At 44.8% G+C, this 23,196-nt stretch overlaps 1 protein-coding gene across 1 annotated transcript in view; it reads left to right on the forward strand.

The window, feature by feature from the left end:
* The window catches only part of LOC311116328 (protein FAM135A-like), a 50,302-nt gene that overhangs the window by 4,450 nt on the left and 22,656 nt on the right, over positions 1 to 23,196 (forward strand). Inside the window, exons 3-7 of the mRNA XM_084191421.1 lie at positions 6,588 to 6,667; positions 17,764 to 17,903; positions 19,992 to 20,062; positions 20,835 to 21,008; positions 21,554 to 21,680. Of these exons, the coding sequence (XP_084047547.1) occupies positions 6,588 to 6,667; positions 17,764 to 17,903; positions 19,992 to 20,062; positions 20,835 to 21,008; positions 21,554 to 21,680 (592 nt within the window). The remainder of the gene's footprint in view (positions 1 to 6,587; positions 6,668 to 17,763; positions 17,904 to 19,991; positions 20,063 to 20,834; positions 21,009 to 21,553; positions 21,681 to 23,196) is intronic.

The raw sequence follows: 23,196 nt of genomic DNA on the forward strand, positions 1-23,196 counted from the left end.
TTATGGTATGGTGGGAATGCCAGGCATCTTGTGGTGGGCCACCTTTCTGCAGCTGAACAAAAATGATGATTCCAGGATGATTATAAAAAATCAGTTTCAAGGCAAAGAGGTTGAATTGAGACATGTTGGTCAGTTATAATAACAAGCCTATGTCCTCCAAGTAGGCAGTGTTTTTGGCTCCTCTCTCTGTATGTGAACAAACTGATCATGACATTCTTCTGTTTCATAATTGTGTTAAAATGATGTCCAGCTCTTCGGACAAACTATTGATAATTTATTCAAATGCCCGTTTATATTGATTTGTGCGTGGAAAAGTCCTCATCCTCCATCTTCTGATGCAGTCTGAGCAGAAAGCCTGGGGTCGTTGAGTTGACTAGCAAGTAAACACTGGCTCACATATGAAGATACACAGGCCTGACTGACTTTATTTAAAGGGACACTATTTGTAGACATTTTGAGCAGAGGGACTCTGTCATATCTATGTTAAGCGAGACTACCGCACGCTTCCAGGCTACCACTGTTGCTAAAGGCGTTTGTAGACACACTCATTTGACTACGAGTTCTTATTTCCGTCCACCGTTGATGCATGCCATGTGCAAGCTTCATGCTACCTTTAGATTTCTCACGATCGTTCCTGTACATGGTGTAAGAGACCTGTAGCCCAAGTCTGAGTAGTTAAACACATATCCATAATGTCTGATAGTTCATCTCTTGAATGGCACCTAAAGGAGATTATGGTCTGGGTTGTGTTCAATAAAGCACACAGCGGTAAACATTTAAAAACGTTTTGCAACGGGAAAATGAAAATTAGTGTTTCTTATTGGACAAGTTCAGGTAGTCCCTCCTTGTTTCAATCTGTTTCCTTACATTTAGTTCCTAATGAACACATTCCTGATGGTGGAGCGTGGTGTGAGAATGGCCTTGGAACCCCACCTTAACTGACATAAATGTAGTGCGGAGACCAAAAGTAGCCGTCTTCCTTAGTAGAGAAACAGGCCTTTTCAGGGTCCAAGGGTTTGTGTATATTAACACAGGACCTGCCCACCATTGTCTTGACAGAACGTCACATGACTTGCCATTGTTGTGGTGTTTCATTGATTCAGTGTTAGAATGCACAGTCTACTAGAGAGGTTCCCTTATTGTTTCACAGTGGCAGTATAGCTGAGGTGTGGCAGCTAGGTGGGGGTTTGTGGTAACAGCGGCTGTAGGCATTACCTTGACAATAAGAGCCTTTCCAGCTTTCACTAAACGTTTTGTGGTTTATAGCGTGACATTTTAAGCTGCAATGATAAACATTAATTTAGTCGTGATTTCGGCTCTGCTCACACATCGGTCTACAATTAACTCAACTTGTACAAATTGACGCCTTTGAAATGTTTACTTACTTAAGGCCAAATGTGCTTCTTGCGGCGAAGGTTTTAGGTTCATTATCCTGCTTGAGGGCTGCGTTAGCAAGACGAGACCACTGAGATACTGACACACCCTCAGATCCTTATCTCCATACTGTACATTGATGTTTATCAGGGAGATTTTCCTACTGTAACATTGACTCTTCACAGTCCCTGAGGCCTAAACTACTCTGGAAGCTCACATTCCAATGTAGCGTGACGCTAGGCTACGCTAAGTGAACAACGTGCCTGTAGCCATCAGAACTGAGTCTGAGTGGCTTGTGTTGTAGTGTACTAGGCTGTGGAGCAGAGCAGGAAACCGGCTGCAGCCTAGATATTCCCCCAACAGAGTTCCCAGGACGTGGGCTTCAGAGAGGATGGAAAGCTCTCTTTTTGCTTCCTGCTTCACAGTGGCCTACACACCGGTGTATTGCAGGGATTTTTCTGCCATTGTAGTCTCTTGGGCAGGCTGCCTAAGCTATTCGCCTAAGTCCAAACAGTGTTTTTTGTTTTATGAATTTTCGGGATGGAAAAGCAATTGAATTGTAAACTTAAATGACTAAAACCAGATATAACATCTGTAGAAAAGATAATGGACCTACACTGCTCTTTCCATGACATAGACTGACCAGGTGAATCCAGATGAAATATATGATCCCTTATTGATGTCACTTGTTAAATCCACTTCAATCAGTGTAGACGAATGGGAGTAGACGGGTTAAAGAAGGATTTTTAAGCCTTGATACAATTGAGAGATGGATTGTGTATGTTTGCCATTCAGAGGGTGAATGGGCAAGACAAAAGATTTAAGTGCCTTTGAACGGGGTATGGTAGTAGGAGCCAGGCACACCGGTTTGTGTCTAGAACTGCAAAACTGCTGTTCTAGACACAATGCTTTCGACACCTTGTAGATTCCATACCCCAACGAATTGAGGCTGTTCTGAGGGCAAAAGGGGGTGTAACTAAATATTAGGAAGGTGTTCCTAATGTTCTGTACACTGTGTATATTTTAAATAATATAATCTTTGAGAACTAACTATCACCAAAATAAAAGCAGTCAGTGAGAATTGAACATTCCAAAACAAGGAATTTAGCAGTATGCATTTTGTTATTATGTTTGAGCAAAATAAAACGTTGCAGGAAACTATAATTAAAACTGCAACATTTTCTACCAGCTCCATGGAGAAATGTGTAGAATTGCAGGAAATTGGCTTAAAAATGCTCAAATGTATCTACAGAGCCAAGATGGGGTCCTCTAAAATGTAGCCGAGGCTGTAACCCCTTTAAGTTAGTTATAACAGTGGTCAACTAGGCTACTGTGGCTATTTGATCATAATGTAGGCCTACCAGAGTGGCCTACCATCAAAAACAAATGCATCCCATAACATTTTAACATGGAATTGGCTGTTCTATCATGCAGCCTACAATTGCAGCCAATGTGTGGTGTTCAATGTAGACCTACATTCCATGACTTTTGAAAAACACATGCAGGGCTTGACATGAACCTGTTTATCCACCGTCAGACAAGGAGGTGACTGAAAATGTTGTGTTTGATGCAAGAAACCACTTTACCATTATTACAGAGAATCAGAGAAATGATGCTACTCTCTGCCTATTGGCTACTTAGCTTATTCAAGCCTGTCTCAAAATACAACAAAATACAACAACAAAAAAGCTCTTTACCAGACTCGCTTTTCAAAGCTGTCTAGAAATGTCCAAGTTTTGTGCTCTTGTAGGAAGCAATCACTCCCCATTGCTGACTACAAATGATCTATAACAGGACTAATAACTCCCTAACTAGCAAAGAATATGAACAAAATGTGCACAGGTGGCTACATGCAGCTCTTGCTTTGAACTCAAAACAAGCGCATCTTGGTTAGGCCGCACCGGTCTGTGTAGAGTACGCTGAGTCGTGCCTGTCAATGCAATAGAATCCTACTCCAATGCGTTCTGCCTACAACAAAATCTCTTGCAAAGGTAGTTTTGCATACTGAGTCTTGCATAGTTCGTTTTGTTTCGGTATGTTACATTGAAAGTGTCTAATACTGTGTTGATTCGAGCACAATTCCCACAGTAAAGGGAAACGTTGATAGTGTTAACTAAAGGGGAAAACTCTAGAACGTGAAGTACAATCTCGTGCATCTCTGCAAGGACTAATATTTATTCTACCCTCCAATCCCGGGGGAGCTGCGCATGAGCGCATAGCGATCTCAGCAGCACCTCCTATGCAGTGTCCAGTGTATGCTACGTAGGTGTGATAAAATACTAGTCCACATCCTAGTGTATTTTGGTCTGTGTCCGGCTGTCTGCTTTCCTTCCATTGGAAACATATGGCGAGTCAGGAAACAAACACGGGACGTGGTTTCGGACGGACACGACAACAGTTGGAAAGGCAGCTCTTTTCTGGTGCTGCTGTAGCATCACAATGTAGCACACACACACAAACAGGCTGACTGACTGACTGACTGACTGACTGACTGAACATGTACAGAGAGGAACAACCAGAGGAAGTGTGACAACTGAAAGTGTTATATCAGCCACAGCTCTGAGTCAGCCTAGTAGTCAGGTTATACCAGCCACAGCTCTGAGTCAGCCTAGTAGTCAGGTTATACCAGCCACAGCTCTGAGTCAGCCTAGTAGACCGGTTATACCAGACACAGCTCTGAGTCAGCCTAGTAGTCAGGTTATACCAGACACAGCTCTGAGTCAGCCTAGTAGTCAGGTTATACCAGCCACAGCTCTGAGTCAGCCTAGTAGTCAGGTTATACCAGCCACAGCTCTGAGTCAGCCTAGTAGTCAGGTTATACCAGACACAGCTCTGAGTCAGCCTAGTAGACCGGTTATACCAGCCACAGCTCTGAGTCAGCCTAGTAGACCGGTTATACCAGCCACAGCTCTGAGTCAGCCTAGTAGTCAGGTTATACCAGCCACAGCTCTGAGTCAGCCTAGTAGTCAGGTTATACCAGCCACAGCTCTGAGTCAGCCTAGTAGTCAGGTTATACCAGCCACAGCTCTGAGTCAGCCTAGTAGTCAGGTTATATCAGCCACAGCTCTGAGTCAGCCTAGTAGACAGGTTATACCAGCTACAGCTCTGAGTCAGGTTATACCAGCCACAGCTCTGAGTCAGCCTAGTAGTCAGGTTATACCAGCCACAGCTCTGAGTCAGCCTAGTTGTCATGTTATACCAGCCACAGCTCTGAGTCAGCCTAGTAGACAGGTTATACCAGCCACAGCTCTGAGTCAGCCTAGTAGACAGGTTATACCAGCCACAGCTCTGAGTCAGCCTAGTAGACAGGTTATACCAGCCACAGCTCTGAGTCAGCCTAGTAGTCTGGTTATACCAGCCACAGCTCTGAGTCAGCCTAGTAGTCAGGTTATACCAGCCACAGCTCTGAGTCAGCCTAGTAGACAGGTTATACCAGCCACAGCTCTGAGTCAGCCTAGTAGTCTGGTTATACCAGCCACAGCTCTGAGTCAGCCTAGTAGTCAGGTTATACCAGCCACAGCTCTGAGTCAGCCTAGTAGACCGGTTATACCAGCCACAGCTCTGAGTCAGCCTAGTAGTCAAAACATCTCTTACACATCTGGGAAATGTAATTCCAAAAGGAGACAGCAGGTTGTAATACTGTCCTGAGCAGAGCACTGAGCAGCAGACGGTCTCAGAGTAGGACTGCTTTTCTAGGATCAGGTCCACCCAGGCTGTCTTGTAATCTTATTCATTCTGATCTTTAAGAGAGAACTGATCCTAAATCAGCATGTGGGCCCTTTCTTTACTCATCAATACTTTAAATGTGAGTTTACCACACCAGTGAGTGTTAAAGAAAGTGCTCATTATTCATTCATGAAAAGGTAAAGCTGGTTTTACATGCCTTTAGTAAAGCTAAACAGACTGTTCTCTTCTTACGAGGCTGTAAACTACAGGCCTACAGGTTACTCCAACAGAGCAAGACACTTACTCTTCATATACCGTGCCTTCAGAAAGGATTTATACCCCTTGACTTATTCCACATTTTGTGTTACAGCCTGAATTCAAAATTGATTAATTATATTTTTTTTCTCACCCATCAACACACAATACCCCATAATGACAAAGTGAAAACATGTTTTTAGAAATGTTTCCAAATGTATTGAAACTGAAATGCAGACATATCTCAGGATGCATGTTTTGGAATATTTTTATTTTGTACAGACTTGCTTCTTTTCATCCTGTCAATTAGGTTAGTGTTGTGGAGTAACTACAATGTTGTTGATCCATCCTTAGTTTTCTCCTATCACAGCCATTAAACTATGGAACTTTTTTATAGTCACCATATGGTGAAATCCCTGAGTGGTTTCCTTCACCTCAGGCAACTGAGTTAGGAAGGATGCCTGTATCTTTGTAGTGACTGGGTGTATTGATACACCATCCAAAGTGTAATTAATACCTTCACCATGCTCAAAGGGATATTCAATGTCTGCTTTGTTTATTTGTACCCATCTACCAATAGGTGCCCTTCTTTACCAGTCATTGGAAAAACTCCCTGGTTTTTGTGGTTGAATCTGTGTTTAAATTCACTGCTAGACTGAGGGACCTTACAGATAATTGTATGTGTGGGGCACAGAGATGAGATGAGTGTTTAATGTTAAACACTATTATTGCACACAGACTGAGTCCATACAATTTATGTGACTTGTTAAGCACATTTTTACAGAAATTATTTAGACCTGCCATAACAAAGTGGTTGAATACTTATTGACTTAAGACATTTCAGCTTTTCATTTTTTATTAATCTGTAAAAAAAATAATCTAGAAACATAATTCCACTTTGACATTATGGGGTATTGTGTGTAGGCCAGTGACAAAAAAATCGCAACTTAATCCATTTTAAATTTAGGCTGTAACACAACAACATGTGGATAAAGTCAAGGGGTGTGAATACTGTCTGAAGGCACTGTAGGCTAGAGGTTTTTAATAGGCCTAAATGTTCTCATTTCAATTGGGTTAAAGCTACAGTATGTCCCATCAAATGAGTTCTGTGCTTAGAATTCCTACATGTTGTAGCGACCTTGGACTAGAACATACAGTATCTAGCTGCCTCGGACCTCTTAGCGTAACGGTTAAGGTGTTGGACTGCCTGGGTTCGAGTCCTGCTAGGGGTGACCCCTGAACACTCCGTCCTCCCTGTTGTTTTCATGGCTAACTGTTTCTTTGTGTCCCAGGTTCTACCAGATCCGTGCCAGTATGAAAGTTCCACCACGAGTCCCTCACAAAGTCGAGGCCAGTCTACTCCACCCAGCAGGTCAGTTAAAACACACACTCCCTCTCTCCCTCTCTCCCTCACTCCCTCTCTCCCTCACTCCCTCACTCCCTCACTCCCTCTCTCCCTCTCTCCCTCTCTCCCTCACTCCCTCACTCCCTCTCTCCCTCTCTCCCTCACTCCCTCTCTCCCTCTCTCCCTCACTCCCTCTCTCCCTCTCTCCCTTACTCCCTCACTCCCTCTGTCCCTCTCTCCCTCACTCCCTCACTCCCTCTCTCTCTCTCTCCCTCTCTCCCTCACTCCCTCTCTCCCTCTCTCCCTCTCTCCCTCTCTCCCTCACTCCCTCACTCCCTCTCTCCCTCACTCCCTCACTCCCTCTCTCTCCCTCTCTCCCTCTCTCCCTCTCTCCCTCTCTCCCTCTCTCCCTCTCTCCCTCACTCCCTCTCTCCCTCACTCCCTCACTCCCTCTCTCCCTCACTCCCTCTCTCCCTCTCTCCCTCACTCCCTCCAGTCAGCATAATTGATGCTGTGCTGGCCATCATTTCACTCTAACTTGATCCTTCAAAGCAGATCTACATTACCAGTCAAAAGTTTGGACACACCTACTCATACAAGGGTTTTTCTTTATTTTTTACTATTTTACACATTGTATAATTATAGTGAAGACATCAACACTATGAAATAACACATATGGAATCATGTAGTAACCAAAAAAGTGTTAAACAAATCAAAATATATTTTAGATTCTTCAAAGTAGCCACCCTTTGCCTTGATGACAGCTTTGCACACTCTTGGCATTCTCTTAACCAGCTTCACCTGGAATGCTTTCCCAACAGTCTTGAAGGAGTTCCCACATATGCTGAGCACTTGTTGGCTGCTTTTCCTTCACTCTGCGGTCCAACTCATCCCAAACCATCTCAATTGGGTTGAGGTCGGGTGATTGTTGAGGCCAGGTCATCTGATGCAGCACTCTCCTTGGTCAAATAGCCTTTACACAGCCTGGAGGTGTGTGTTGGGTTATTGTCCTGTTGAAAAACAAATGATAGTCCCACTAACCGCAAACCAGATGGGATGGCGTATTGCTGCAGAATGCTGTGGTAGCCATGCTGGTTAAGTGAGCCTTGAATTCTAAATAAATCACTGACAGTGTCACCAGCAAAGCACCCCCACCCCATTGGGCTCCCGAGTGGCGCAGCGGTCTAAGGCACTGCATCTCAGTGCTTGAGGCGTCACTACAGACCCCCTGGTTAGATTCCAGGCTGTATCACAACCGGCCGTGATTGGGAGTCCCATAGGGCGGCGCACAATTGGCCCAGCATCGTACGGGTTTGTTCTTAATGGACTTGCCTAGTTAAATAAAGGTAAAATAAAATAAAAAATCACACCTCCTCCTCCATGCTTCACGGTGGGAACCACACATGCGGAGATCATTCGTTCACCTGCTCTGCGTCTCACAAAGACACGGCGGTTGGAACCAAAAATCTCAAATTTGGACCCAAGGACAGATTTCTACCTGTCTGATGTCCATTGCTTGTGTTTCTTGGCCCAAGTAAGTCTCTTCTTATTGGTGTCCTGTAGTAGTGGTTTCTTTGCAGCAATTCGACCATGAAGGCCTGATTCACGCAGTCCCCTCTGAACAGTTGATGTTGAGATGTGTCCATTACTTGAACTCTGAACCATTTATTTGGGCTGCAATCTGAGATGCAGTTAACTTTAATGAACTTATCCTCTGCAGCAGAGGTAACTCTGGGTCTTCCTTTCCTGTGGCGGTCCTCATGAGAGCCAGTTTCATCATAGCGCTTGATGGTTTTTGCGACTGCACTTGAAGAAGCTTTCAAAGTTCTTGAAATGTTCAGTGTTGACTGACCTTCATGTCTTAAAGTAATGATGGACTGTCGTTTCTCTTTGCTTATTTGAGCTGTTCTTGCCATAATATGGACTTGGTATTTTACCAAATAGGGCTATCTTCTGTATACCACCCCTACCCTGTCACAACACAACTGATTGGCTCAAACTCATTAAGAATGAAAGAAATTCCACAAATTAACTTTTAACAAGGCACACCTGTTAATTGAAATGCATTCCAGGTGACTACCTCATGAAGCTGGTTGAGAGAATGCCAAGTGTGCAAAGCTGTCATCAAGGCAAAGGGTGGCTACTTTGAAGAATCTCAAATATGAAATATATTTTGATTTGTTTAACACTTTTTTGGTTACTACATGATTCCATGTGTGTTATTTCTTAGTTTTGATGTCTTCACTATTATTCTACAATGTAGAAAACAGTACAAATAAAGAAAAACCCTTGAATGAGTAGGTGTGTCCAAACTTTTGACTGATACTGTAGGCCCATAGTTCCTTATCTTTTCATCCAGTATTATCAAAACCTTTGTAGTGACCTGTCCTGGTTAACCTTGAGTGTTTATCTGGTAATATATTGAATCATGAGTGTTTATCTTGTAATAAATTGAATCATGAATGTTTATCTGGTAAAATATTGACTCATCATGGACTGCTAGCCCTCTTTATCCTCAGCCTCAAGGCTTGCATGTTAGCTAGCTTTCAGTATTCTACAAGGGGTCTTCTGAAACACACACACACACACATACACACACACACACACACACACACACACACACACACACACACACACACACACACAGTGTCTTCAGCATCTCCCCCAGGCGCTTATAGCTTCAAATGTGCTGCTGCTGAGTCTTAACCCTCCTCCTCACACAGCCAATAGGGCTCTGGTCAAAAGTAGTGCACTACCAAGTTTATAGGGTGCCATTTGGGACGTTGCCATTTTAAATTCTGTCCGTTTTTCGACTTGCCTCTCCCATGTCCTACCCCATCACAATGGTTTTACAAGATTAGGAGGAACATTTAATGCAAATTAGATTACGTTGTAGCATGATCAGATTTTTGGTTGTTTTATTGAGGAACAGCATGAAAAGACAAAAGTTCAGCTTGTTTTGGGGACAAGAGAGCATATTGAATAAATGCTTTAGTTGTGTGTTTTTCAACCATAATGAAATCGCCGCCTTTTGTATTAATAATTATTATTTATTGTGTGTCCCTTTCGGGAAGTTTGTCTTGCATCTCAACAAACAACAGCACGGCACAGTAGATTGTATGTTTTAATATTCAATAAAATAAAAACAACAACACAGCATCACCAATAGGTGCATAAATACATACATACAGTGGGGAGAACAAGTATTTGATACACTGCCGATTTTGCAGGTTTTCCTACTTACAAAGCATGTAGAGGTCTGTAATTTTTATCATAGGTATACTTCAACTGTGAGAGACGGAATCTAACACAAAAATCCAGAAAATCACTTTGTATGATTTTTAAGTAATTAATTTGCATTTTATTGCATGACATAAGTATTTGATCACCTACCAACCAGTAAGAATTCCGGCTCTCACAGACCTGTTAGTTTTTCTTTAAGAAGCCCTCCTGTTCTCCATTCATTACCTGTATTAACTGCACCTGTTTGAACTCGTTACCTGTATAAAAGACACCTGTCCACACACTCAATCAAACAGACTCCAACCTCTCCACAATGGCCAAGACCAGAGGGCTGTGTAAGGACATCAGGGATAAAATTGTAGACCTGCACAAGGCTGGGATGGGCTACAGGACAATAGGCAAGCAGCTTGGCGAGAAGGCAACAACTGTTGGCGCAATTATTAGAAAATGGAAGAAGTTCAAGATGACGGTCAATCACCCTCGGTCTGGGGCTCCATGCAAGATCTCACCTCGTTAGGCATCAATGATCATGAGGAAGGTGAGGGATCAGCCCAGAACTACACGGCAGGACCTGGTCAACGACCTGAAGAGAGCTGGGACCACAGTCTCAAAGAAAACCATTAGTAACACACTACGCCGTCATGGATTAAAATCCTGCAGCGCATGCAAGGTCCCCCTGCTCAAGCCAGCGCATGTCCAGGCCTATCTGAAGTTTGCCAATGACCATCTGGATGATCCAGAGGAGGAATGGGAGAAGGTCATGTGGTCTGATGAGACAAAAATAGAGCTTTTTGGTCTAAACTCCACGCGCCGTGTTTGGAGGAAGAAGAAGGATGAGTACAACCCCAAGAACACCATCCCAACCGTGAAGCATGGAGGTGGAAACATCATTCTTTGGGGATGCTTTTCTGCAAAGGGGACAGGACGACTGCACCGTATTGAGGGGAGGATGGATGGGGCCATGTATCGCGAGATCTTGGCCAACAACCTCCTTCCCTCAGTAAGAGCATTGAAGATGGGTCGTGGCTGGGTCTTCCAGCATGACAATGACCCGAAACACACAGCCAGGGCAACTAAGGAGTGGCTCCGTAAGAAGCATCTCAAGGTCCTGGAGTGGCCTAGCCAGTCTCCAGACTTGAACCCAATAGAAAATCTTTGGAGGGAGCTGAAAGTCCGTATTGCCCAGCGACAGCCCCGAAACCTGAAGGATCTGGAGAAGGTCTGTATGGAGGAGTGGGCCAAAATCCCTGCTGCAGTGTGTGCAAACCTGGTCAAGACCTACAGGAAACGTATGATCTCTGTAATTGCAAACAAAGGTTTCTGTACCAAATATAAAGTTCTGCTTTTCTGATGTATCAAATACTTATGTCATGCAATAAAATGCAAATTAATTACTTAAAAATCATGCAACGTGATTTTCTGGATTTTCGTTTTAGATTCCGTCTCTCACAGTTGAAGTGTACCTATGACAAAAATTACAGACCTCTACATGCTTTGTAAGTAGGAAAACCTGCAAAATCGGCAGTGTATCAAATACTTGTTCTCCCCACTGTACATACATAAATCTCAAGCGATAACTACAGCAGACAACACATGCGGATACAGTTTGTAATTCAGTTGGGGGGTTGAGCAGTTATTTATTCAATTAACTTATACAGGTGGGAATGAATGATTTCTGGGCTCTGGCGGTTTTGTAAAGATGGAGTCTGTATCTTTGGCCTGATGGTAGGAGCTGGTACTCTGGTTGAGTGGGTGTGTCAGGTCGCTCCTACCCTCACTACTCTCTCCAAGAACAGCTTCCATGTTCTTCAGATTAACTCCACGGATAGCTGATTGTACCAGGCTTGGAAACAGAAAGTGAGAACACTGAACAAAGGTTGTGTAGAATGTGGTTGTTATTCTTGTATTGACCTGATATGTATTGGATCTCCTCCTGAAATACAGTCATTGTTTTCCCTTGTTGTATATCTGTTGTGTTTTCAGTCCAGGAGAGCTTTGAGTCAATTATAGTTCCAAGATATTTGAATTGCTCAACTGATTCTATCTGTTCTTAGTCCATGTGAATGGGCCCGTTATCGAATTTTATAGTTCTGAAGTTTATTGTAATTTCCTTGGGGGGTTTTTTCACATTAAGAATGGTCAAGTAACAGTTTTAGTTCCTTAGTTATCTAGTGTTTAGATGTCTTTACTGGAATTACAGAGTCAATGCAAAAATGTGTGTAGTCAGTAATGGTCCCATTCAGTTCCTCAATGTTTTAATTTGTGTCACAGAAATTCTTCCAAATGGTACAGTCAAAGCAGCCTTTTAACATGTCCATATTTGTTTCGGACCAATCCTTCACATACTTTATACAAGGTTTCTCAGATGTAATGTTCTGTTTGTAGCTATGTGAGAGCAAGATGGAATTATGATCCGAGTCCCCAAGTGGTGCCGTATGCATTATAACCATTAGTTATACTTCCATAACAGAGATGTAGTGTTTTCTGATTGCGAGTGTGGCAGGTTACATATTGTTAATCATTTGGGAGGGTTTTCTTTAAGTTCTTGGTCCTCTTTTATCTTTTACTATCAATGGAATGTTTAGGCTAGACATTAAATAATTAGATCATTCATACTCTTTTCAAGTGTACGTGACCTATAAAAGCTAGCCTATAATTGATTCATTTGTGAGAGAGAGGGATGAGGAAGAGAGAGAGAGATGAGGAAGAGAGAGAGAGATGAGGAAGAGAGCGAGAGATGAGGGAGAGAGAGATGAGGAAGAGAGAGAGAGATGAGGATGAGAGAGAGAGATGAGGACGAGAGAGAGATGAGGAAGAGAGAGAGATAGATAGATAGATAAGCTGAGAGATGGATAATGTGATATGAAGCTCTCCCCTAAATGGTCTCATCTGATTTTGTGCATTCCAGAATGGTGACGCTGTCCAGTGAATGTGAAAGATGGCATTCATCTAGAGCTCCAATATGCTAGTTGAATACCCATTTGAACTGACAGTGATACACACCCTTGGTTGAAAGACATTGAGGGAAAACATTCAGATGAATGTGGATTTGGTCTAGCCTACTCATCCATTGGGTTTTGTTGTTGGTTGGAAGCTGGCAGAGTGGCAGGACTGGTCAATCTCACAAAAGCAGCCTTGTTGGCAGCCTGGAACACTCGCTGCTCATCCCTGGCCTGGTCTGCATTGAGAGAAATGCCGTTGCTCCCTCCACTCCAGCCTCACAACACGCTGCATTCTGTCCCCCAACAGCCAGTCCTCCAGTCACAATGAGGATCAAGGGGGGACAAATGAGGATGAGATTGCTCGACGCTCCAGTGTTTTCTGCTCTGTGCCTGCTGTGATTGCAGGACGCTCCAGTGTTTTCTGCTCTGTGCCTGCTGTGATTGCAGGATGCTCCAGTGTTTTCTGCTCTGTGCCTGATGTGATTGCAGGATGCTCCAGTGTTTTCTGCTCTGTGCCTGCTGTGATTGCAGGATGCTCCAGTGTTTTCTGCTCTGTGCCTGATGTGATTGCAGGATGCTCCAGTGTTTTCTGCTCTGTGCCTGATGTGATTGCTCGACGCTCCAGTGTTTTCTGCTCTGTGCCTGCTGTGATTGCAGGATGCTCCAGTGTTTTCTGCTCTGTGCCTGATGTGATTGCAGGATGCTCCAGTGTTTTCTGCTCTGTGCCTGCTGTGATTGCAGGATGCTCCAGTGTTTTCTGCTCTGTGCCTGCTGTGATTGCAGGATGCTCCAGTGTTTTCTGCTCTGTGCCTGCTGTGATTGCAGGATGCTCCAGTGTTTTCTGCTCTGTGCCTGCTGTGATTGCAGGATGCTCCAGTGTTTTCTGCTCTGTGCCTGCTGTGATTGCAGGACGCTCCAGTGTTTTCTGCTCTGTGCCTGATGTGATTGCAGGATGCTCCAGTGTTTTCTGCTCTGTGCCTGCTGTGATTGCAGGATGCTCCAGTGTTTTCTGCTCTGTGCCTGCTGTGATTGCAGGATGCTCCAGTGTTTTCTGCTCTGTGCCTGCTGTGATTGCAGGATGCTCCAGTGTTTTCTGCTCTGTGCCTGCTGTGATTGCAGGATGCTCCAGTGTTTTCTGCTCTGTGCCTGCTGTGATTGCAGGATGCTCCAGTGTTTTCTGCTCTGTGCCTGCTGTGATTGCAGGATGCTCCAGTGTTTTCTGCTCTGTGCCTGATGTGATTGCAGGACGCTCCAGTGTTTTCTGCTCTGTGCCTGCTGTGATTGCAGGATGCTCCAGTGTTTTCTGCTCTGTGCCTGCTGTGATTGCAGGATGCTCCAGTGTTTTCTGCTCTGTGCCTGATGTGATTGCAGGACGCTCCAGTGTTTTCTGCTCTGTGCCTGATGTGATTGCAGGACGCTCCAGTGTTTTCTGCTCTGTGCCTGCTGTGATTGCAGGATGCTCCAGTGTTTTCTGCTCTGTGCCTGCTGTGATTGCAGGATGCTCCAGTGTTTTCTGCTCTGTGCCTGCTGTGATTGCAGGATGCTCCAGTGTTTTCTGCTCTGTGCCTGATGTGATTGCAGGACGCTCCAGTGTTTTCTGCTCTGTGCCTGATGTGATTGCAGGACGCTCCAGTGTTTTCTGCTCTGTGCCTGATGTGATTGCAGGATGCTCCAGTGTTTTCTGCTCTGTGCCTGATGTGATTGCAGGATGCTCCAGTGTTTTCTGCTCTGTGCCTGATGTGATTGCAGGATGCTCCAGTGTTTTCTGCTCTGTGCCTGATGTGATTGCAGGATGCTCCAGTGTTTTCTGCTCTGTGCCTGCTGTGATTGCAGGATGCTCCAGTGTTTTCTGCTCTGTGCCTGCTGTGATTGCAGGATGCTCCAGTGTTTTCTGCTCTGTGCCTGCTGTGATTGCAGGATGCTCCAGTGTTTTCTGCTCTGTGCCTGATGTGATTGCAGGACGCTCCAGTGTTTTCTGCTCTGTGCCTGATGGGAGTCAGTGAGAGGCTGAGAGCTTTAGCTGAATGGGATCGTTTCTTAATCCTCACCTCAACCCTGGGGTTCCTAAGTAGCCTATTAATAGGAGGCCTTGTCTCTGGTCTCTTGCCAGCCAGGTCTCTCTGGCATTGGTAGTACACCCAATTGACTAGAGATGGTGTTATGCTGTAGATGGTGAAATAGTCTAATTCCCAAAAATTGGATTGGTTAATTTCCATGGTCATTTTCAGCAGATAGCTATCCCATTTGCATTTATTCGATTTGCTGCTCGCAGTATGGTGTTTTCCATCCTGGGTTGGTGGAATCCTCCAAGGCTGATCTCATAGATGCAGGTTCTATAGTGCTGTTAGTTCCTCCAAGGCTGATCTCATAGTTGCAGGTTCTATAGTGCTGTTAGTTCCTCCAAGGCTGATCTCATAGTTGCAGGTTCTATAGTGCTGTTAGTTCCTCCAAGGCTGATCTCATAGTTGCAGGTTCTATAGTGCTGTTAGTTCCTCCAAGGCTGATCTCATAGTTGCAGGTTCTATAGTGCTGTTAGTTCCTCCACGGCTGATCTCATAGTTGCAGGTTCTATAGTGCTGTTAGTTCCTCCACGGCTGATCTCATAGTTGCAGGTTCTATAGTGCTGTTAGTTCCTCCACGGCTGATCTCATAGTTGCAGGTTCTATAGTGCTGTTAGTTCCTCCAAGGCTGATCTCATAGTTGCAGGTTCTATAGTGCTGTTAGTTCCTCCAAGGCTGATCTCATAGTTGCAGGTTCTATAGTGCTGTTAGTTCCTCCACGGCTGATCTCATAGTTGCAGGTTCTATAGTGCTGTTAGTTCCTCCACGGCTGATCTCATAGTTGCAGGTTCTATAGTGCTGTTAGTTCCTCCAAGGCTGATCTCATAGTTGCAGGTTCTATAGTGCTGTTAGTTCCTCCAAGGCTGATCTCATAGTTGCAGGTTCTATAGTGCTGTTAGTTCCTCCAAGGCTGATCTCATAGTTGCAGGTTCTATAGTGCTGTTAGTCACCTAGAAAGGATAGGAAAAGGTTAGTGAATTTGACTGTCAGCCTTGTAAGCCATCAACCATGTGTAAAAACAACCAGCAGACAGACTGACTGCTTCTGTTGCTGCCTCTATGCTGCCAGGACATGCCTCAGACTGCTGCCAGGTCACAGCTGAAATCCTGGATGTCTGCTAGAGGGAAAATGTACTCTAAGCTGTTCATAGGACGATAACTGGCCAACTTCTCACCAGTACCTAGTAGGGCTGGGTATTGCCAGGGACCTCACAATACGATATTATCACGATACTTTGGTGCCGATGCGATATGTATTACGATTCTCACCATTCTATATGTATTGCTATTCGATACTGCAATTTTATTATGATTCGATGTTCCAAACATATTGCTCACCATATGTCTGCTGCAGAGGGACAACCCCCCATTCCTCTCCAGTACCTAACCCTCCTCTCCAGTACCTAACCCTCCTCTCCAGTACCTAACCTAACCCCCATTCCTCTCCAGTACCTAACCCTCCTCTCCAGTACCTAACCTAACCCCCACTCCTCTCCAGTACCTAACCCCCCACTCCTCTCCACTACCTAACCCACCCCCCCAATTCCTCTCCAGTACCTAACCCCCAACTCCTCTCCAGTACCTAACCCTCCTCTCCAGTACCTAACCCCCCACTCCTCTCTAGTACCTAACCCCCCACTCCTCTCCAGTACCTAACCTAACCCCCCACTCCTCTCAGCACCTAACCCCCCACTCCTCTCCAGTACCTAACCCCCCACTCCTCTCCAGTACCTAACCCCCCACTCCTCTCCAGTACCTAACCTAACCCCCCACTCCTCTCAGTACCTAACCCCCACTCCTCTCAGTACCTAACCCCCACTCCTCCAGTACCTAACCCCCCACTCCTCTCCAGTACCTAACCTAACCCCCCACTCCTCTCCAGTACCTAGCCTAACCCCCCACTCCTCTCCAGTACCTAACCCCCCACTCCTCTCCAGTACCTAACCCCCCACTCCTCTCCAGTACCTAACCTAACCCCCACTCCTCTCCAGTACCTAACCCCCCACTCCTCTCCAGTACCTAACCTAACCCCCCACTCCTCTCCAGTACCTAACCTAACCCCCCACTCCTCTCCAGTACCTAACCTAACCCCCCACTCCTCTCCTCCAGTACCTAGCCTAACCCCCCACTCCAGTACCTAACCTAACCCCCACTCCTCTCCAGTACCTAACCTAACCCCCACTCCTCTCCTCCAGTACCTAACCTAACCCCCCACTCCTCTCCTCCAGTACCTAGCCTAACCCCCCACTCCTCTCCAGTACCTAACCTCCCACTCCTCTCCAGTACCTAACCTCCCACTCCTATCCAGTACCTAACCCCCACTCCTCTCCAGTACCTAGCCTAACCCCCCACTCCTCTCCAGTATCTAACCTAACCCCCCAATCCTCTCCAGTACCAAACCTAACCCCCCACTCATCTCCAGTACCCAACCTAACCCCCCACTCCTCTCCAGTACCTAACCCCCCCTCTCCTCTCCAGTACCTAACCTAACCCCCCTCTCCTCTCCAGTACCTAACCTAACCCCCCACTCATCTCCAGTACCTAACCTAACCCCCCTCTCCTCTCCAGTACCTAACCTAACCCCCCACTCCTCTCCAGTACCTAACCTAACCCCCCACTCCTCTCCAGTACCTAACCCCCCACGTGACTTGACCTACTGATGTAGAAATAGAAGCAGCCAACAACACCATGTTTTGGACTCCTCCCACTGTAAAAGATGTCTCAGCAGTGTTTTGGGTCAACAATGCTTATGATGACAGCTCCTGGGTTTTCTCAGACTGGGTCTATATCGGTTAATCACAGTTATGTTGATACAGACATTGTGTATTACTGTATTGATGTAAGTGTACTGCATTCAAACAAATCTCTTCTCTTTACAGGTTCTGATCTGGCCTTCCCTGCAGCTGTGGTCGATGACGTAATCTGCAGCAAGACCTTCCAGATCCTCTATAAGAACGAGGAGGTGGTGGTCAATGATGTGCTGGTGTTCAAAATCATGATGCTGCTGGATGAGAAGAAGGTAAGGAAGTTACACTGTAGGCTAATACAAGGAAGCTAGACTGTAGCCTAATACAAGGAAGCTAGACTGTAGCCTAAGACAAGGAAGCTAGACTGTAGGCTAAGACAAGGAAGCTAGACTGTAGCCTAAGACAAGGAAGCTAGACTGTAGGCTAATACAAGGAAGCTAGACTGTAGCCTAAGACAAGGAAGCTAGACTGTAGGCTAAGACAAGGAAGCTAGACTGTAGCCTAAGACAAGGAAGCTAGACTGTAGGCTAAGACAAGGAAGCTAGACTGTAGCCTAAGACAAGGAAGCTAGACTGTAGGCTAATACAAGGAAGCTAGACTGTAGGCTAATACAAGGAAGCTAGACTGTAGCCTAAGACAAGGAAGCTAGACTGTAGGCTAATACAAGGAAGCTAGACTGTAGGCTAATACAAGGAAGCTAGACTGTAGCCTAAGACAAGGAAGCTAGACTGTAGCCTAAGACAAGGAAGCTAGACTGTAGCCTAAGACAAGGAAGCTAGACTGTAGCCTAAGACAAGGACGCTAGACTGTAGGCTAAGACAAGGAAGCTAGACTGTAGGCTAAGACAAGGAAGCTAGACTGTAGGCTAAGACAAGGAAGCTAGACTGTAGGCTAAGACAAGGAAGCTAGACTGTAGGCTAAGACAAGGAATATAGACTGTAGGCTAATACAAGGAAGCTAGACTGTAGGCTAATACAAGGAAGCTAGACTGTAGGCTAATACAAGGAAGCTAGACTGTAGCCTAAGACAAGGAAGCTAGAATGTAGCCTAAGACAAGGAAGCTAGACTGTATGCTAAGACAAGGAAGCTAGACTGTAGGCTAAGACAAGGAAGCTAGACTATAGCCTAAGACAAGGAAGCTAGACTGTAGGCTAATACAAGGAAGCTAGACTGTAGGCTAATACAAGGAAGCTAGACTGTAGGCTAAGACAAGGAAGCTAGACTGTAGGCTAAGACAAGGAAGCTAGACTGTAGGCTAATACAAGGAAGCTAGACTGTAGCCTAAGACAAGGAAGCTAGACTGTAGGCTAATACAAGGAAGCTAGACTGTAGGCTAATACAAGGAAGCTAGACTGTAGGCTAATACAAGGAAGCTAGACTGTAGGCTAAGACAAGGAAGCTAGACTGTAGGCTAATACAAGGAAGCTAGACTGTAGCCTAATACAAGGAAGCTAGACTGTAGCCTAAGACAAGGAAGCTAGACTGTAGGCTAAGACAAGGAAGCTAGACTGTAGGCTAAGACAAGGAAGCTAGACTGTAGCCTAAGACAGGAAGCTAGACTGTAGGCTAAGACAAGGAAGCTAGACTGTAGGCTAAGACAAGGAAGCTAGACTGTAGGCTAAGACAAGGAAGCTAGACTGTAGGCTAATACAAGGAAGCTAGACTGTAGCCTAAGACAAGGAAGCTAGACTGTAGGCTAAGACAAGGAAGCTAGACTGTAGGCTAAGACAAGGAAGCTAGACTGTAGGCTAAGACCGTGACCAATGACCAAGTTGTCGTTGTGATGGTTAGAATCAGTTCTGCTATAGAGGGCAATAGGCTGACCTTCACTGAGGCTCTGGCTAGCCTATGTTCAAATGTCCACACTAGCATACTACTTACAATGCCCCATACATTGCTTCATACTAAGTGAGCTTGAGCTGCACTGCAGTTTTCCATATGATTGGCCAATTAGATGCAGGCTATTTAGCCTAGATTTATTTAGCCTTAGTGTAGCCAATTTAGCCTAATGTCTCACATGGATATTGTTCAGAATTGCATCTTCTAAAATAAATACGTGGTATGATGGTATGGATATAGGAAGAGAGCCTCTTGATATGTATTTTCCAGGCTGAAGTGATTTGTGTTCCCTCTGAGTTCTCTCCCTCCATACTAACGTACCACTACGAATGCATGCCCAGTACTGCACATTGCTTCATACTACATAGTATGCTAGCGAATGGTGCTCTTGGGTTGTTGTGATGGTGGAAATCAGTTCCTCTGTAGAAGGGAAATAGGCTCACTTTCATTCTCACTCACTCACTCACTGTTTTTTCACACTGAAATAATTGTTTACCCTGTCTGTTTCTGTCCCTCTTAAGGTAGAAGAATCCCTCAATGACATGGACTTCCAGCTCTCCCTGGAGTTGTACTTCACAGATGGAGACTTCTCGTACGTTTCATCATGGCCCAACACTTTGCTACTCATGCTGTTATCAGATCTTATTCTAACACCATTAGATTTTTTAAAAACATTTTAGTCATTTAGCAGACGCTCTTATCCAGAGCGACTTACAGTTAGTGAGTGCATACATTTTCATACTGGCCCCTCGTGGGAATCGAACCCACAACCCTGGCGTTGCAAACGCCATGCTCTACCAACTGAGCTACACGGAAATCTCTTAGATACTGTACTTAAAGCGTTTTCTTTAGCCTGCCTAGAAAGCAAGATGGATGGGTGTTGAAGGTTTGCGACTATTGCACCAGGCAAGCTCAATCAAGCCCAGATAAAGTTTTTGAAATTCTTCAAGTAGTACTTTAACCCAGGTCTGGCTATTTTTAGATAAAGATTGTTTTTGAATGGCTGTCATGGTGTCCTTAATAAACCCTGCCTGCCATTTTTTAGACCCGTTTGATGGTGCGTGTTTATAGCGCGGGCATGTCCAGTACAGCAGGGAATTTCAAGGAGTGGAATCGTTCTTGTGACTTATCTGTGTAATTACTGTACTTTGCCCGTCTTGTCAGTTTAGTTCAACTTTGTTTATCCCCTCTGTGGTGATTATTAATACAATATTATTATTAATACAATATCCAAATGTTTTCCAATACATTAGATGGAAACATTGCATGCAGTTTGTTATATTCGTTATATTTATATATGAATACATTTGTCTATTGTAGGATTTGAATTTCTCGGAAAACGTTCCTCCCTTCTTTCCCACTAGGCCCGAGGAGCTTAGCTCCCTGCAGAACATCAGCAGTCGGTCCCTCCGCTTGCACTTTAGCCTGAACAGAGGCATCCACCAACACATCAATATCATGTTCGACTACTTCCACCTGTCTGTCGTCTCTATGGCCGTCCACGCATCACTGGTCGCCCTGCACCAGCCACTCATCAGGTAACACACACACACACACTCACACACACACACTAACATACACACTCACACACCCACTAACACACACACTAACACACACACACACTGACACACCCACTAACACACACACACACACACTCACACACCCACTAACACACACACCCACTCACACACCCACTAACACACACACTAACACACACACACACTGACACACCCACTAACACACACCCACTAACACACACACTCACAACCCCCCACCCCCTGTCAGTAATCTCTAAGGCCTTCCACACCTCCCTGGTCGCCCTGCACCATCCCCTCATCAGGTAGTGCACGCAATGTTTATCAGTGGTCGAAAGTACTACACTATATAGGGAATAGGGTGTGACTTGGGACTGACTTGGACTAAACTATAGTGTTGTTAGATTTGGATATATCATCACTGATAACATTATCACTACACTATATTTTGTTCCAACCTACAGTTCAGACTGTGTCTCCAGTGCAGTATAACTGAAACGTGTTGACCAGTAAGGCCTGTTTCCTTAATGGCCGTATGTCTTTTCTAGTTTCCCCCGGCCAGTGAAGAGTACATGGCTGAACCGCAACGCCCCCCAGCAGAGTAAAGACTCCATCATCCCAGCCCTGGAGAATGTGGTGTTTGGAACCAGCTATGTCAAACAGCTGTCTCCTGATGTAAGTATAGATTAAGCCTTAGGGCTGTCCTCGACTAAAAACAATCTTGGTCGAACGAGAGTCGTCTGTTCTGAAATGTGTATTTTTCCATTTATAGACACACCCTATGTGTTTTAATAAAATCAACTCCATGTATTGAGCTTGTCTGATGCTTTAAGTGCAACATTATTCTTTCCACATATTGTTACGTTACGGCCTTATTCTAAAATGGATTAAATGAATTGTTTTCCTCATCAATCTACACATAATACCCTGCAACGACAAAGCAAAAACAGCTTTTTAGAACTTTTTGCACATTTATACAAAATAAAGAACAGGAATACCTTATTTACATAAGTACTCCTAATTCCGGGTATCTTCCAACCGTGATTTCTGTATTTTTCAACCCTTAGTCTGCTGCTAATGACTTATCTAAGTGACTGTTCTGCAGCCAGGGACAAGCTGTGCTTTCTGAAGACTGGAAGGTACAGGGCAGAAGATGGGATTGAGGAAGGAAAGCAAGTTGTGGGAGGAGAGGTTATTGACCGATAAGATGGGGAAGAAGAAGTGCTACTAGAAGCCATTAGTGAGAGATGTTTGATTTAGCTGGAGGCCTAGGAGTAATTGGTTGGTGATAACATGGACATGGAGAAGGGTAGATGGGTTGATGCCTGAATGCAACAGGCTCACTGAAATGGAATGCTAGAGGCAATGCTTAGTCCCCTCATCACTCTTAGATACATGCTACCAGTCCTACTGGGGAAGCTCAGCACACACACACACACACACACACACACACACACACACACACACACACACACACATACACATACACATACACATACACATACACATACACACACACACACACACACACACACACACACACACACACACACACACACACACACACACACACACACACACATACACACACATACACACACATACACACACACACACACACACACACACACACACACACACACAGTTCAGAAAGCAGTGAAATCCATCGACCTCTTCTCATCATTCCATAACAGCCTCCTCCTTAGTAATGGCTTTCCAGTCAGTGGTACCATACAGGTTATTGCACATCAAATTAATTGCAGGCGATAAATGGAAGGGATAAGGTTATATGCATATTTTATATGTTGAGTTTTGCCAAATGACAGGCCTGATAAGATGCTTGTCTTTGAGTGATGTATTTGGGGATTTCTCCAGATATAAAAGTTAGCTAGCCTAGTGTGCTTGTGCTGCTTGTAGAAAAGGCTTGTATTTACCAAGCTAGCTAGTTCTTCCCATAACAGACGGAGAATGTGATCTGATAAGACAGATCTTGGCGTAGGCAAAGCAGCATAGTAGTATCATAGGTTAAAAGGGTAATCATCGATTTGAAGTTAACAAAGCAGCCATTACTTAGTAAACCATAAAGGAATGCATTGAGGAATCCTTTCTCTTCATTGTGACCTTGTCTTAACTCTGTGTGTGTGTGTGTGTGTGTGTGTGTCACAGCGTCTGTGACATGTTATAACATCTT

Source organism: Coregonus lavaretus (assembly GCF_964263955.1).
Source record: "Coregonus lavaretus genome assembly, contig: HAP1_SCAFFOLD_584, whole genome shotgun sequence".
Lineage (NCBI taxonomy): Eukaryota > Metazoa > Chordata > Actinopteri > Salmoniformes > Salmonidae > Coregonus > Coregonus lavaretus.